General features: G+C 59.5%; 1 protein-coding gene across 21 annotated transcripts in view; it reads left to right on the top strand.

Annotated features, from left to right (window-relative positions):
• Positions 1–310: 310 nt before the first annotated feature.
• BIN1 (bridging integrator 1) overlaps positions 311–15,977 on the top strand; it is a 57,519-nt gene continuing 41,852 nt past the window's right edge. For 5 of the 21 annotated variants that reach the window (XM_010342194.3, XM_003931589.4, XM_010342197.3 and 2 more), the window contains exon 1: positions 313–721. In XM_010342194.3, coding sequence (XP_010340496.1) covers positions 638–721 — 84 coding nt within the window. In that variant the 5' untranslated portion in view covers positions 313–637. Of the gene's footprint in view, positions 722–15,977 lie in introns of all 21 variants that reach the window. The other 16 variants (XM_003931587.4, XM_074399820.1, XM_074399819.1 and 13 more) reach the window with 7 other exon arrangements.

Raw genomic sequence — 15,977 nt, 5'->3', positions numbered from 1 at the left:
CGGAGCGCCGGCGCCGGGTGGGAGGTGAGCCCCGGGAAAGGGACAGGGCCCCGGGAAAGGGACTGGGCTCCGGGCGCGCTCAGCCCGCAGCCGCGGCTCCTCTATTCAGGCCCGCACACCCTTCGCCGCTTTCTCTTTGATTTCGAAAGCGCTCTTCTCCTCCACCTAGTCTCCTTTCCTGGTTTGCAGGAGGTTACTGCTGTGGGGAAGACCCAGGCTCCAGGCCGGTGGATTAGTCCCCGCCTCTGGGCGGTGTCGCCCGAGCGTCAGGGGAGTCCCGTTCGCCGCAGCCCCAGCGCAGCGCGCGCCCCTCCCTCCTCGCGGACCTGGCGGTGCAGACGCCCGGAGTGGCCCTTTAAAAAGACAGCGTCTTGTCGGGAGGGGGCGGGCGGGGGGCGCCGACCGCGGCCCGAGGTCCGGCCCCTCCCCTCTCCCTCCCTCTGTCCCAGCGTCGCTGGCTCGCTCGCCCGCCCGCCCGGCGCACGCTCCTCCTCCGTCAGTTGGCTCCGCTGTCGGGTGCACGGCGTGGAGCGGCAGCCGGGCTGGACGCGCTGCCGGGGCTGGGGGCTGGGAGCGCGGCGCGCAAGGCCTCCCCGCGCGAGATCGGCCCCCGCCACCGGGCAAGGCCTGCGCCGCGATGGCAGAGATGGGCAGTAAAGGGGTGACGGCGGGAAAGATCGCCAGCAACGTGCAGAAGAAGCTCACCCGCGCGCAGGAGAAGGTGAGCGAGCCGGAGCTCCAGCCGCCGCGCGGTCCGGGCCACCTGTCCCCTTACACTCCGGCCCCGGGGCCTGGTCCTCCGCCGGGATCTGGCGCTGTCACCACCGGAGGAGCGCTTTCCAGGGGCTTCGGGGTCCCCTGGCTGCATCCTCCGGCGCTGTGGGCGCCCTCTTCGGTTTTCGTCTTCTGTCTCCCCATCCCCGCATGGGGCAGGACAGGGCCCCGCTTTGCACCTTCGTGGCTCCGTCTGCACGGCAGTGGCCGGTCCTGCTCCAGGCTCTACTCAGGCGCGCGCTCCAAGCTAACCCGATTTGGAGGCCAAGGGCCGGGAGGCTGGGAGGCCAGCGGGTGACCCCCAGCTCTCCAGGCCAATGCAGGCAACCCAGGCGGGGCCGGCGCTCAGGGCGAGAGGGAGTCTGTCCCTCTGCCCCCGGGGCCACTATTCCCCCGGATTCCCGAGGCTGCTTCTCCAGTCGGCATCCGCAGTTCCCTCCTTCCCACTGCTTCTCCACTTTCGTTCTCCGCGGGCCGAAGGAGGGATCGGGTTTCCTTTCCCGAGAGGTGCCTGCGGCCTGGAAGCTCTAGCCCAGGCCGGCCCCACCGGGAGTTTGCGCACCCAGCGAGGAGGTGCCCTCGCCCTAGCAGGGGCTTAACGTTTCCGGCGGCCGGGGAGGGGGTGGCCGGAGAGGGCACTGGCTTTGGGAGCCCACGGCCGGGTGGGGAGCTGGCCCGGAGGAGGGGCGTGGAAGGCGCCACAGAAAACGCGACCCCTCCTCACGGAGAGCTGGAGTGGGGAATGGAGCCGGAGCCTCCCAGGGTGCCCAGACCGTGCGGGAAATGCAGGGATTGAGGGGCGGGGGTCTGCACCCGGTCAGCTCACTATCCCAAGCCACCTCTGGTTTATTGAATTGGATCACGCCAGCTGCTGACGCCACTTCCCCTGCTGACTCCGACTCTGAAATCTGAGATTGCAGAATCTGTTTCTGCCAGGGTGGCCCCCCAGTGCCCCACGGCCAGGCCTGCCCCCTCTCCCACCCGCCGTGCGGCCGTCCACCGGGTGGAGACACAGGGACAAGACGGCCTTCCCCTGCCAGGCCTTGTGGCTGTTTATAAACAATGCCTTTTGCTTCTGAGACCCGTGGGCTCCCTAGGGATGCAGCCGCGTGATTGCTGGAAGAGTAGGGAGAGGGGAGCGCCCAGAGCTTCCCCATACCTCCCCAAGAGTCCTACTGCTCATCCCTGTGCTTCCTGGCTAAGGAGGTGGGTGGGTGTGTATTGAAGGAAGGGGCCCTCAGCCAAGCTCCAGATTTGCCGGGACCCAGCTCCCAGATCCCCCACCCCAAGGTGGGGAGGAGGAGGAGGAGAAGGAGTAGGAGGAGGAGGGGGAGGGATTAAAGACCTAGGAATAGCCAGCTGGGGCCTGGGAAGACTTCAGGTTGTGGGGTGGGGGGTGGTGGCAACACAGATGCAGCCACCTTTGCTCCCGGCTGCCATGACTGGGTAATCCATCTGGGTGGCTGGAGCAGGCAGCCCTGGGCCAGAGCCTGCTTCTTTCCCTAAAGGGCCAGGGAGATGAATGGGAAGCCAGGTTAGCTGAGATTCGTTCCCTGCCCCCATCCCACAGGTGTCCCACTCCTTCCTGGCTCCCCAAAGCTCTAGGTGTATCCCCTTTGCCCTGGTTGTCTTTTCTCTGCAGCAGCATCTTTGATGTCATTCTTGGGGCAGTAGTCATGGGCTCTGTCCCTCCAAGGAGGTGGTGATGTATCACTGACCCCCTGAGCTACCACCCCTGTCTCTTGAGCCCCTCCCTGTTCTGTGGCCACTGGCAGTTGGCTGACAGCTGGTCCGCTGTGCATGCTGGTCTTGGCCAACAGCTGGCCTTGCTCATGCTGAGCTTCCTGGGACTAGAGTTGCTTAGTGTTACAGCTGCTCTCTGCCTGCCGGAGACTAGTTAGGGACCTTTCCCCCAATCAGAAGCCAAGGCAGCATGACCACCAAGGCAGGTATCCAGGATAGGTCTCTGAAAGCAGCCTTCCCCTCCCTTTGGGCTGCAGGCCCTGCTCTCAGGAAGCCCCATGCTTGAACCCACAACAGCCTCTCCCATGTGCTTTCCTTTAGAGTCTGTGCGGTCGCTGGGGGACCATCCTCAGTGTCTTCTGGTGGTGATCAGAGTCTCATCTAACCCCCACTGTCAATGAAACTGGAATCCCAGTCTCTTACAGGCAGCCCACGCTATACATACCTTGCCTTGGTGAAATCAGCGGGTATTGGGGCAATTCCAGTTTCCCTGGCCCTAGTTGGTGCTAATGAATGTTTTTGAACAAGGGCTTTGGGCCGGACACAGGCTGATGGGTGGATTGATTTGTGTTGTTTGTTCTCTGCCTTCACTCATTCATCAAATCCTGCCTGGACACCATCCAGTTCCTCGTCTTGGGCTGAGCCCCCGATGCTCAGGCAAGGTGCATGTGTTTCTGGCCTGCCTGGAGCTTTTTCTTGAAGGCCCATGGCCTGTGGCCCTGGTGTGAGGAGGGGATGAGAATAAACTGGAAAGGTTGCCCGGGCCTGCCAGCATGGCCCTACTGCCCCTGGCCCCTCGGCCACTGCCCCTGGAATGCCTGGGGTGCACTGCGCGTGCTGGGAGCTCGAGCCTGTGGGTGCCGTGAGGTCATCTTCCCATTGCGTTTGGCTTGTCGAACCCTCTATAAATGACTGTGTCCATTTTTGGGCCTCAGAAGGGTGGCTAGGCAAAGCCAATGTAGGGTGGAGCCTGGGTCAGATGACGGACAGGATTAGAGGTTGGCAGGCTGGGCCCCTTGGGGGATGGGACGGCTGGGGAGAAGGACAGCTGAGGGGCCAGGGATCTGGCGTGCTGGCCCCCGAAGGCCCATGGCTTGGGAGTCTCATGGAGCGGGCCTGTCGGAGCTGGGCCTTGCTCTGGCCGCACTGGGCTGACAGTGAGCACAGGAGGAATGCTCTGGCAGGGTGGGACTGTGCACGCTGACCCTCCCTCCCGCAGGTCCTGAGCATGCTGGAGGGGTGCAGGCCGGATAGTGGGGAGGGCTAGTAGGGAGAAGGGAGGGTCCAGGGTTGTCAGTGCACAGCCCAGTGCTGGCGTCCTAAGAGGCTCGCTAAAGGAAGGCGCAGTGGTGGTGAGTCCTCAGGCCTCGACGCATGGCCACGAATTGCACTGTGCTCAGCTGTGTGGTCGAGGTCTCCACGCAGTAGCCACCTTCGCCTACTCCGGAGGAGCCAGGCCTGTATACCAAGCCTTATCTTTGCCGCAACCTTAGAAGCAGCCATGTTACACCTGAGAGTGGTGGGTGCGTGGCCCCGGTAACAGAAAGGACGTTGGCGGCATAGGCGGTCCCAGCCGCCTGCCCACATCATCCAGGCCCTCAGTGATGGCACCAGGAGGCCCTGGGCTCCTCACCTTGACCACTGACTTTGCAGGCATCCCACCCCCCTCCCAGGCCCTAGCACAAAGCTGCCCCCCTTTACCCATTTTCCCATCTGTGTCCATCTTGGGGCCCCTCTCTGTCCTTCTGACCCTGAAATGTCTGAGGTTCTTCCCTGCCCGCTGCTGCTTATCTTTTTCTCTGTCTCTGTCTGTACCTCCCTGCTCTGGGTCTCTTCCCTCTGAACTTGTGCGGGCTCTTCCTGTATCTCTGCAGTCTCACCTTCCCCTGGACGGAAGTCATTTACGTAGGTGGTTCATCTCACCCTGGAGGGGTGGCTCCTGAGCTGGGCATCTTCTGTGGGTGGGCCAGGGTATGTGGGGGCTCTTGGGTATTCGGTGAAGGTGTGTGGCATGGGAGGTTGGAAGCATGGCTTCCAGACTTCCCCAATCCCCTTGGGCCCTGGATGGCCTGAGTGCAGTCTTCCAGCTCATGCAGGGACCAAGCTAGGCACGGGCTGCTTGTCCAGGGAGACAGAGAAAGGGAGCTCACTAGGCTGCATGGGGCATGGGGAAGGAGAAGGCATTCCAGAAGGCGCAGGCATGGCCCAAGGTGTGGAGAGGGGGTGAGGACATTGAGGATGCCAGCTCTGTGAAGAGAAGGGGTGCCTGGGTGGTAGATTCCCTCCAGATTTCATGAAGTTGTGAAGGCCAGGAAAATCTATGGATCCCAGGGATTCTCAGAGAAGCTGAGGCTTGAACTCTCCACCCCTTCATCACGATCACCATATCGGGGCTCCCTTCTCACTGGCATCTGACCAGGTCCAGGCCCCTGGATTCAGTGGCCGGCCCAGCTGGTTCCTTACAAGCTGCGCGACTGTCCCTGAGGTACTAGAATCCCTGAGTCCTACCCTTGGAGGTAGGCCCTCTGTCCTCCTATCTCTGTAAGGAACAGCAGAGTGGGCATGGGCTCTGGGTTTCCCTGATGTGCTGCAGGGACCCTTCCTGAGCCCCATTTCTTCATGTATCAAATAGGGGTTAAGAACGGTTCCTCTTCAGACATGTGTCGTGGAGCGTAAAGCCCTAGATGGGGACTTGGGGCATAGCAAGTGCTCGCTGAATGCCAGCTCTGTGCAGAGCAGCACCTTGAGCCCACATGGGACCCCCTCTTCCCGCATGACCCCATTTCCCAGCCCCTGTCCCCAGAGTGTCCATTACAGACCTCTATAGACAGCTAATCCCTGCTGAGCCCAGAGCGGATCAGGCTTAGGATGCTCAAAGACCCGGGGCAGTGAGTGTGTACGTGCACGCGTGTGTGTGGGTGGTGTGTACAGGGTGGAGGGTTTGGGCTCGGGAATCAGAGAGCTTTAGAGTGAATCTTGACTACTCCCACGTACAAACTGTAAGTTTTCTCCTGAGCTTAACTTTTCCCCATTGGCATGTGCTGGAGTTGGTGTATTCATTCCTTTTTCATGCATAAATGTTGAGCACCATCTGGTACTGGGCACTGTTCTAGGGACTGGGGACCCAGGGGTCAGCAGAACCAAGCCCCTGCCCTCCTGGAGCCGGCATTCTCACCAGGGGAGATGGTGAGGAAGCCAACAACTATGGTGGCAGGTGCTTAGAGGGGCGGTGAGGCAGGGCTGGCCTTCAGATGTCCTCCGTGGAAACTGGCGAATGGGGTCAGGACTTTCTGTATGTGTCTCGTGTGGGAGGTCTGTGCTGGGCTGAGGATTCAGGTGTGGACGTGGCTGTGGGAGCTCACACAGCAGGAGGATCGGGTGGAGAGAGGAGGTGGGCAGCTCCCGTGCCAGGTGAGGAGCACCCACGGGAGGGCAGCTTCCTGTTGGATGCCACCCCAGCCTGTTGTGTTTTCCTAAAGCTGCCTCTTTGGCAAGCCTCCTTTTGGGATTAAGAGTGCAGAAGCCAGCCTCGCTGGATATTTGTGCAGGGCGGGTGGGCAGGGGCTCCTGCCCAGGATGGAGGATGAGGGAGGCAGGACGGGCGGCTAAAGGAGAGGAGGAGACCCTCAAAGACGGCCTCAGCTGCTGAGGGCCACTTGAAAGAGTCTCATGCCGGTAGCAACTCTGGGTGCAGTGGAAGGCACACGGGCTCTAACAGCTGATTTTGAGCGCTTCTCCGCACCTTCCTACCCTGGGGCAAGTCTCACTGAATTCTTGAATCCCGGTTTCCTCATCTGAAACAGGGGTCATGATCTCTGCTGCTGGAACCGTGGTGAGGACTGAATGGGATTGTGCTGGAGAGGCTGCCGGCTCAGGTGGGGGTTCCAGGCCCTGCTGCTGCAGAGACTACTGGAGGGCTTTGGCCGACAGTGTTCCTGTGCTCTGGCTCTGCCCGAGAGGCTGCCACCTCCTAAAGAGGCCGCAGGGAGGTGGCCATGCCAAGGACTGACAGGGGTCAGGGCTGGGGAGCTGAGAGGAGAAGGGCAGGCTCTTCCTGTCCCAGGGAAGCCTTTGTCAAATATTAACTTAAACACGATGGCGTTGTTTCCCGCATTCTGGCTGCACGCCATCATCACTGCCTACAGGTGAGTGTTAAATGTCCTATCCACAAGGAAGAAACTGTTGTGACCCCCCACCACGGGCTGTCCGGCTTCCACCTCCCCTGTGGTCAGTAGGATCAGTAGCAGGGTCTGGCCTGGGCAAAAACCTTGGAGACAAGCGAAAGAGGTGGAGGTGTCCAGTGGACTCCCTGCTTAAAGCCCTGATGGTGAAGGGGTGTCATTGAGACAGACTTTGGTCCCCAAGACCCTCCCCTATTTAACAAGATTTGGGACCCCTGTTGGCTCCCCAGTTCCACCTGGGGTCTAGGCTCGCACTTTGGAGTGTGTGGTAGACTCTGGAGTGTTGGGAACACCCGGGGTTTCTAGGTGCAAGTCCAGAGATGGGGGTTCATGCATGCATACGAGGACAGACAGGACCCTGCGCTACGCAGTTTTTCCCAAATAGTAAAAGCTGTCTCCAGTTTATTCCAGTCTAAAGGAACACGCTTGGCTGGGTGTGGTGGTTCATGCATGTAATCCCAGTACTTTGGGTAGCCGATGCAGGTGGATCACCTGAGGTCAGGAGTTCAAGACCAGCCTGGCCAACATGGTGAAACCCTGTCTCTATTAAAAATACAAAAATTGCCGGGCGCGGTGGCTCAAGCCTGTAATCCCAGCACTTTGGGAGGCCGAGGCGGGTGGATCACGAGGTCGAGAGATCGAGACCATCCTGGTCAACATGGTGAAACCCCGTCTCTACTAAAAACACAAAAAAGTAGCTGGGCATGGTGGCGCGTGCCTGTAGTCCCAGCTACTCAGGAGGCTGAGGCAGGAGAATTGCTTGAACCCAGGAGGCGGAGGTGGCAGTGAGCCGAGATCGCGCCATTGCACTCCAGCCTGGGTAACAAGAGCGAAACTCCGTCTCAAAAAAAAAAAAAAAAAAAAAAAAAACAAAAATTAGCCGGGGGTGGCGGCACGCGTTTGCAATCCCAGCTACTCAGGAGGCTGAACCTGGGAGGCAGAGGTTGCAGTGAGCCGAGATTGTGCCACTGCACTCCAGCCTGGGAGACAGAGAGAGACTCCATCTCAAAAAAAAAAAAAAAAGGAACACCCTTTATTCTGAGCTTACATCCCTCTAATTTTGTTTCTGTTATTGCAACAGTATTTCTTGAATAAGATGATGGTAATACTAGTTGTTTTTTAATGTTCCTGGGGAGGAAATAACCATGCTGCCGACACTCCCCCCCCTCCGCCCCACCACACACACACCCTGGGAAGACTTCCTGGGGGGAATCCCACGCTCTGGGCACTTTGCTGCCTGACCCAGGCAGGCCCAAGTGTTTCTACCTCCTGTAGTCACCAAGGCATCTCATCCCCTCAGCTTGGCTCCCAGTAGGTGCATACTTGTTGCACATGTGGCTGCGTGGATTCTTCAGGCAGTGGGGAGACAGCACTGATGGCTGGCAGAGGCCCTGGAGGCTCCCTGGGTTTGAGGGTGCAGGGTGGGAGGGGGAGGGGTGCTGCGTCTGTAGGATTTAGGCTGGGGCTAGGCCAGTGGGTGCAGGTCCCACCCTGCCCTGGCCACCCTGGAGGGACCCAGGATTGCTCCCCATCACATTGTCCTGTGGTAAAGCAGCTGTGGTCAGCTGCTGAGGGCTGCGGTGGGGCCTACCCCGAGCTGGTGGCTGTAGCGCTTGGTGCCCAGGCATGGGGTTCTTGTGAGTGGCTGGGGCCCAGCCGAGGCATCCTGCCTGATTTTAGGCTAGATGCCAAATAGGGCTTGGCCTGGGTCCTCTTCAGGGGGCGTCCTGTAAGAGAAAGCTTTCAGGTGAGAGCAGTACTGGGGAGCGCTGACTGGGGGCTCAGTGTGATTTGCAGGACTCAGACATGGCTGCCGCCCCTGGACATGTTTTGCTGGCTTTTTGCAAAGGCTCTTCCCTCTGCTTCCGGGGCCTGCACCTTCAGCCCCAGTCACTGACCCAAATCCCAAGTGTGACAGCAGGTGGGATGGGATTGGGGTCACAGCAATGGGCGTGGGTTTGGGGAGGTCGGGCCTTGGAGCGCTGAGGACTGTCTTGTGGTGCCCCTGGGAGTGGGCATTCATGCCCCCATACTGTGCCCAGCCCCCACTGCCACCTCCATCCTGCGGACATCTCCCCTCTGCAGTGTGTGGCCGCAGTGTCCGGTGGCTGCCCCAATTGTTATGGGAGTGAGTGGGCGGCTGCAGCAGCTGCCACAGGACAGGCCGGAGCAGGGGAAGGATTCACCTCTACCAGGCCCCGAGGAGCTCAGGCCTTCCAGCCTTCCACACCCTGCAGGCCTCCCCATCCTCAGAGCCCCTGGGCATCCCCGCTGGCTCCAGAAATATGGTCCTTGTTTTGTGTATCAACTTCTTATACTGAATGAAGTCCCTGAGGAGTCTGCAGCTCACTTGGATGGCGGCTGTGATAGCTTCGGATTTACACCCTTAGTCATTCTGTCATTTGTGGCCTGCCCACTTCGGGCCCCTGCTCTCAGGAGCTCCCAGCCCTGCACACAGCGCCCATCCCAGGACTGTGGATTGGGGAGGGCAGTGGAGCCTGAGGGCTTTCCATCAGACCCTGGTAGTCAGGGAAGGCTGCTTGGAGGAGGTGGCACCTGAGCCAAGTGGGCAAATGAGGCAGGTGGTAGTATGGGGAGAGATGCTCTAAAGCAGCAGGAACAGTGCTTGTCAGGGCCTGTTCAGAGCCTGTGTCTGACAAGATGGCAGAGGCTAGACCTGGGCTGTAGCCTGGGACACCTGAGCGAGGCAGGCTCTGCTCTGCGGGTGAGGGGATGAGCCCGGAGTCTCCAGAAGGAGGGGCCTGGGCCAGATTAGAATCCAGGCATGCCCAGGGTCTGGGGCAGGGCTTGGGCCTGGAGTCTGCCCCTGTGAGGGCTGGGGTCACAGGGGCCAGGTGACCTGTGACCCTGTCGCTGGAAGGGCGGGCAGGTGGAAAACATCCAGTATCTTCCCTGTCCCATGCATGCCTGCTTCTCTGTCTGCCACACGGTCCCAGGATGACGCCAGGAGGGGTGACGCTGCTGGGCCTGGAGAGCTGGCGGCCAGGAGGGCTATCAGTGGATCGTCTCACCCTGTGTGCACGGCCCTGGTGGCCAGGCTCTTGACTGGAATGGCCTTGGGGGTCTTGCTCCCAGAGCTGGGTCTGACCTGGGGAGGGGGCTCAGAGGAGGAGTGTCTTTGTCAGCTGTGGGGACCCCTGGCTCCAGGGCAGACCCCCAGGTGGGGAGTGGGCTCAGTAACGTGAATGATGCCGAAGTCTCTGTTGTGTGGATGGAAGTGGGGGCAGTGGTTGGTGGTGAGGGTTTTTTCACCAGGCCAGTGGCTGGAGCAACTTTGTTGGAACCACAGGGCTGGCAGAAGTGGGTGCCAGGAGAGCCTTTGCCAGCCCAGCCCCTTTTTCCAACAGCTGCTGCTACTTTCTTTGGACCTTTGCTCAGCTCGCTGTCTCCCTGGGGCTGCGGCCAAGAAGCCTGAGTCCAGGGCAAGCGGGGGCCCTTCTGGCACAGAGAGGCCTGGTGGGAAAGACCCCTTGAGGGTCTTCTGCCTCCTGTCCATTTGGCACGTGGCAGCTACCCTTTTTTCTCTGGCCTGAAGTGGCATGAGCTGTCTAATTTCGTGTCAGGGGCCAGATGCAGGTGATGGGGCTTGGAGCTGGACCCTGGGACCATGGGCAGGTGGGCAAAGGGAGGGGAGATGCTGGATGAAAGGGGAGAGGAAAGTTAGGATACAGGGAGGAAGGAATTCATCCCCCTGGGGCCGCTCCCCCCTCTGCCCCTGTGTGGCGCTGGGCAAGTCACTTGCCCACAGCTTGTTGGAGGGTCCAGGAGGAGGTGCGCGGGCAGCACGCGGCTCCGCCCTCCCTGGTGGGTGATGCAAACGCTCTTTCCCAGGGAGCATCTCATGATAGCCAACAGGCGTGGCCCATCTGGCTTTTGTGTTTTGAGCTTGTCTTCTGTGCTTATGACAGGTTTCTTCAAAGTGAACTTCAGTGAGCTTCCCTGCCATTCTCTCCCCACCACCTGCACAGGCTGAGAGAGCTAAATTGGGAGGTGAAGGTATCAGCTCCCTGGGACAGAAGTCAGCCCTTCTTTGACTAGATCCTGATGGAATGGGGAAGGAGAGGGCAAAGGATTGCAGGGGGGGCCGAGGTTGGAGGGGGCCAGATGAGGGGCACAGAGCTGGGGGTGGAGGTGAGGGTCTGCCATCATTCATTCATTCATTCATTCATTCACTCACTCACTGGAGGAACCGGCCACGCAGCAGAAGAGCACAGGTTCCAGGTGGGCCACTAAGCCTCAGTGTACCCTTCTGGGAACTGGGAAGTGGGAGACTCCTCTCTCAGCAAAACAAGGTGAACTCTCGACTCCTGTAAGTGAGAATGGCTGCAGCTGGGTTCCTGCTGGGTCCGGCTGGGTCTGGAAGGTTGGGGATGGGGTGAGGTGGGGCCGGGGGCACAGCCCCTCTGTTGTGTTATGTAATTCACAAAGAACCATCACACCCGCCGCTTTCCATTTGCTTCTCTCTGTGCCCTGTGAGGTAGGTAGGAACCAAACTACGGTCCCAGCTGGCAGAGAAGAGAGGCTGGGGGAAGCTCTGAGATTTCTTCCCTCCCGGGCCTCAGATGTGGCTCCAGGTTGGCCTTTCCCCACGCTGCCACCCCCATCCCCAAGTCCAGGGAGTGGGAAGAAGGTGGTGAGGGGAGCTTGGAAGGCACTGTTAAGGTGCAAATATCTTCATTGTCTTCAAATGAAAATCATTGTGGGGGATGCCTTTGTTGGGAAACACCTGGGTATGTTTGGGGGTGGGGGTGGGCCCTCCGGGAGGCTGGCACACCAGAGGGGAAGGGGGAACTCACAGAGCCTGGCCCTTCACCTTGGGATTTCCACACATCTGGGATCCACCAGTGACCCCGCCAGGGAGGCATGATGCAGGGGACCTGGACACCCACAGGAGTCCAGGGGCCTGTTTGGATCAGATCTGAATGAAGCAGGCCTGAGTGTGCTCCCAGGAAGCCCACCTCCCACCTCCCATGAAGAAAGAGTTGCAGGGATCCTGAGGGATATGAGTGGCTTGAGAGGGGACTCCAGGCCAAGGAATGAGCTGACTCTTGTTCTAAAGTGAGAAACAGAATCCACAATTAATTGGATGCATTTGCTGAACCTGAGGCAGGACCCAAATATTGTTCTTTTTCTGAAATACAAACTAAGCCAGGAGTTTATTTGTTTGTGTCCCTCTCTCCCTGAAAGGACTCAGTGAAGCAGCCTGTCCTGGAAGACAGCCTGGCTGAGCTGGAACGTCACCGCCTTCCCCCAAGATGACCGGCCCGCCCCGTTCTCCTGGTTGGGTGAACCCCGGGCCTGGAGGAGGCCCCCGTTGAGGGGATCCTCTCCTGAGGGCATTGGGGGCAGCACTATCCCAGAGCTGGTGGGAGGGTCAGTGGATCCTGGTCTGGTCTGGCCTGGGGCCGACTTTGGAAGCCTCCCTGAGGAATGGGCGTGGGCTGCAGGGCTTGGCTTGGGAGCTGAGTCAGCACTGTGGGAGCCTGGCTCACAGAGAGGACAGAACCTGATGCCGGTCCGGCTTTGTGCCACTGCACTTGCGGGTCACCCTGCCGGCTGTGCTGCGAGAGAGACTGGGGAGGCCTCTGCCACAGTCTGCGGTCAGTTTGGTGCCACGCCGGTGCTCACACTGTGTGCCTGAGCCATGGGGGCGGTGGGAGGGTGGAGGGGACGGGGGGAGGGACCTGGAACTCCCGAGTTGCACTGGCCTGACAGGCAGTGGGAGCCTCCAGTTTCTTGCTCCTGCTCTCCGTCCTCATCCCCTTTTGACTTCCATAAAATAGGCCAGTCCTGAAGCAGGAGGCTAGACCCATCGTGCCTGTGTTTCTGGCTTCTGGCACATAAGTGAACTGGCATGTGAGACTTTGGAGGATAAAAACCTTTGTATAAGGCGCTGTACACAGTGGATCTGCTGAAGTCACACAGTCTCAGAGCCCCAGGTTCAAATCCTAGCTCTGCTCTTCCTAAGCCCTCTGACCTTGGACAAGTTACTCCCACTCCACGTGTCAGTTTCCCCTTTTGTGAGACGGGATAATATCCTGCGTGGGAGGCATGTCATGAGGAATAAACGGGAGAACAGCTATCTTCATTTCTCACACGAGGACCCAGTTGGGGACCAGCCCTGCTCCAGGGTGGGGAGCGGGGCCTTAGGGCAGTGGGGGTGTCCAGCTGTACCCATGCCCTCTGTGTGTATCCTCTAGAGCTGTCCCGTCTGAGTCTAGGCCTGGGCCCCCCAGTGCTGGAGGAGTCTAGGGAGTCCAGGCTTAGCTCAGGATCCCGATGGCGGGCTTGAGGCCTCGGAGAAAGAAGGAAGGGGAGGAGATTGTCCAGAGAGGGCGGCAGGGGCGGAAACGTGTGATATCTTTCTCACCCATCGTAAGGGTCACAGCTGACACTGCTATAATGAAAGACAGGTTTCTAAGAGAAAAGCATCGCGCCGGGCGTGGTGGCTCAAGCCTGTAATCCCAGCACTTTGGGAGGCCGAGGCGGGCGGATCACAAGGTCAAGAGATCGAGACCATCCTGGTCAACATAGTGAAACCCCGTCTCTACTAAAAATACAAAAAATTAGCTGGGCATGGTGGCGCATGCCTGTAGTCCCAGCTACTCAGGAGTCTGAGGCAGGAGAATTGCCTGAACCCAGGAGGCGGAGGTTGCGGTGAGCCGAGATCGCGCCATTGCACTCCAGCCTGGGTAACAAGAGCGAAACTCCGTCTCACAAAAAAAAAAAAAAAAGAAAAGAAAAGAAAAAAAGAAAAGCATCACATTTATTTAATCAACATGTTACATGACATGGGAGCCTTCATCAGTGAAGACGCAAGGACCAGGGAGAACCGTCTGTTTTTTGGCACAGGTTGTCGGGGAATGGACACCATGTAGGTGTGTGATGTGACGAAGGCTGTGACCCAGTGGTGACAGCCCGAGGGGGGCCCAGCAAGGCCTGTCGGCTCAGCTTCTTTCTGCTCTCTGTGTCATATGGCTTCGGTGGCTTCCTCCCATAGAAAGAGCAGGACCCCTGTGGAATGAGGGTCTTCAGGGGTGAAGGGAGTGAGTGGGAGACAGTGACCTCTCTGGGTTTCATGGCTTGCTTTGGGGAAAAGGGGTTTGGTCTTTATGCTTCACCTTGGGAAAGAAAAATTCCACTTTTGATGACTCACCATGGCTGGGTGACGGAGGGGAGGGAGACAGGAGGGCAGGCGAAGGTCACACAGAGCTTGCCTCAGAGGCGTTTTGCATGCTTTCTTCAGAGTCTGTGGTGAGCCACGGCGCCACACTCTGGGGTGCTGTGTTCTGAGCCCCGACAGGGCCTTGTGGGGTCCAGGCTCCAGGTGACACTGTAACTTCCCACTTCCCGCCAGCCCTCCTGCCCTGACCCCTCCCTCTGGGGACAGCTCAGCCCTGGGCTGAGCTGGTATCTATGGGGTGGTCCCCAGGCTGTGCCCCACTCTTTTGGCCCCCTCCTGGGATTTGGGGGATTGGCCCCTCCGTCTGCTCAGCTCCTTACTGTTGAACTGTGCTGCTCCTGGTGGAGAGGAGGGGACAGTGCAGGAGGAGCTCCTCCTCCCCAGGGGCACAGGGGGTGCAGGCCCCTTCCTCCTCCCCTTCCTGAGCGCACTGCATGGTGTCGGCCCTTCCCTGGGAGCTTTGGAGGAGGCCTGGATATGTTAGTGGAGGGGCCTGTGCACACCCGGGGACCTTTGTAGATGCTGCCTGGGACTGCAGGGCGGGTCCTCTGGAAGGGTGGTGACCTGCCTGAGGCTGTGGATCAGTGGGAGGCCCTTGCCGCCCCCTGCAGCATGCCCCTGAGCTGGCGGCTGGCCTCAGGGCTGAGCCTGGTAGTGCCAGGGACTCTGGGCAGGTGTTCGGGGCCTGTAGTCAGCGGCGCCACCTCCCACACAGGCAGCCTCCCTGGGCCCCGTTGCTCTTGTTACCTCCCTCAAAGGTCAGTGGGACCTGGATTATGCCCAGAGAGGGTTGGCACCTGCCCAAGTCACACAGCCCATTAGGGTGGGGCTGGGCCATAGCCACTTTGATCCCACTGTGCACTGACATCCTGCATCGGGTGGGAAGGGGGCAGTGCCTTTGTACCCTGCATCCATGTCCCCCTGGCCCTTCACATTTATCTCACTCCACTCCTCCTTACCGTGCAGCACAGGAGGGGCAGCGTTACGGGGAGAAAGCCTTCAGCCCGTCCACTCCGCTGAACATTCATTCCACCTGCCAGGGCCTGGGGCAGGGGCAGTGGGGTAGGGGTGGTTGCAGGGGTGTGGTAGAGGGTGGCATGGGGGGTAGGGGCCAGGTGGAGAGCCGAGCCAAGAGCCTGAGAAGGAGGCAGGGCTCGGGGCAGGGGCCTTGGGGCAGGTCAGGGTGGCCACAAGACTCTCTCTGAATGTTCTTGTCCCCTCTGGCTCCCTGTTTCATTCCCCACCCCCCCACAAGCACCCATTGTTTTGTTGTTTCCTGAGACAAGGTCTTGCTCTGTCACCCAGGCTGAGTATAATGGCACAGCCATAGCTTGCTGCAGCCTGCAACTCCTGGGCTCAAGCAACCCTCCTGCCTCAGCCTTCCGAGTATCTGGGACCACAGGTGTGTGCTACGACACCTGGCTAATTTTAAAAAAAATTCTTTTTTTGTAGAAATGGGGCCTCCTTATGTTGCCCAGGCTGGTCTCGAACTCCTGGCCTCAAGCAATCCTCCCACCTTGGCCTCCCAAAATACTGCGATTCTAGGCGTGAACCATCATGCCCGGCCAGCCAGCCCTTATTGTTGATCTGATTGATTACCTGTTGATCGAACAACTCATCCCCTTCTGGTTCCTTCCCAGCTTTCCTCCAGCCTTGGCTTCCTACTTCGGGGGCCCAATGCAGTGGAAGCAGCCTCGGGCTTGAAGTAGGTCCATCCTCCTCTGCTCTGGGTCTCAGAACCTGCCAGCCTGGCCTTTGGTTTCTGCATCTGCAAAGAGGGAGAGTCCTGTGGCTGAGAACAGCACCTGCACTTGTGTGGCGGGGCAGGGCAGGCTGGACAGGCCAGGGTGAGGCAGGGAAGCCCTTAGGCCAGCACTGGGCAGGGGAAGGACTGGGAGCATCCCGGGGCTGGGGTGAGGGCGGCCCTCCCCAGTACTGTGCTGTGTGGGGTGCCTGCTGGCGCTTCAGTGGGCGCTTCTGGGTGGCCGATATGTAAAGCTGAGTCTCGGGATTCACTCCTTTGAATAGCAGAAATGACAATGGTACTGTGTGCAGTACTACCAGTGATGTGTCTG

The sequence above is a fragment of the Saimiri boliviensis genome, chromosome 5 (assembly GCF_048565385.1).
Source record: "Saimiri boliviensis isolate mSaiBol1 chromosome 5, mSaiBol1.pri, whole genome shotgun sequence".
NCBI classification, from domain to species: domain Eukaryota; kingdom Metazoa; phylum Chordata; class Mammalia; order Primates; family Cebidae; genus Saimiri; species Saimiri boliviensis.
This window is presented reverse-complemented; position numbering and strand designations above follow the sequence as displayed.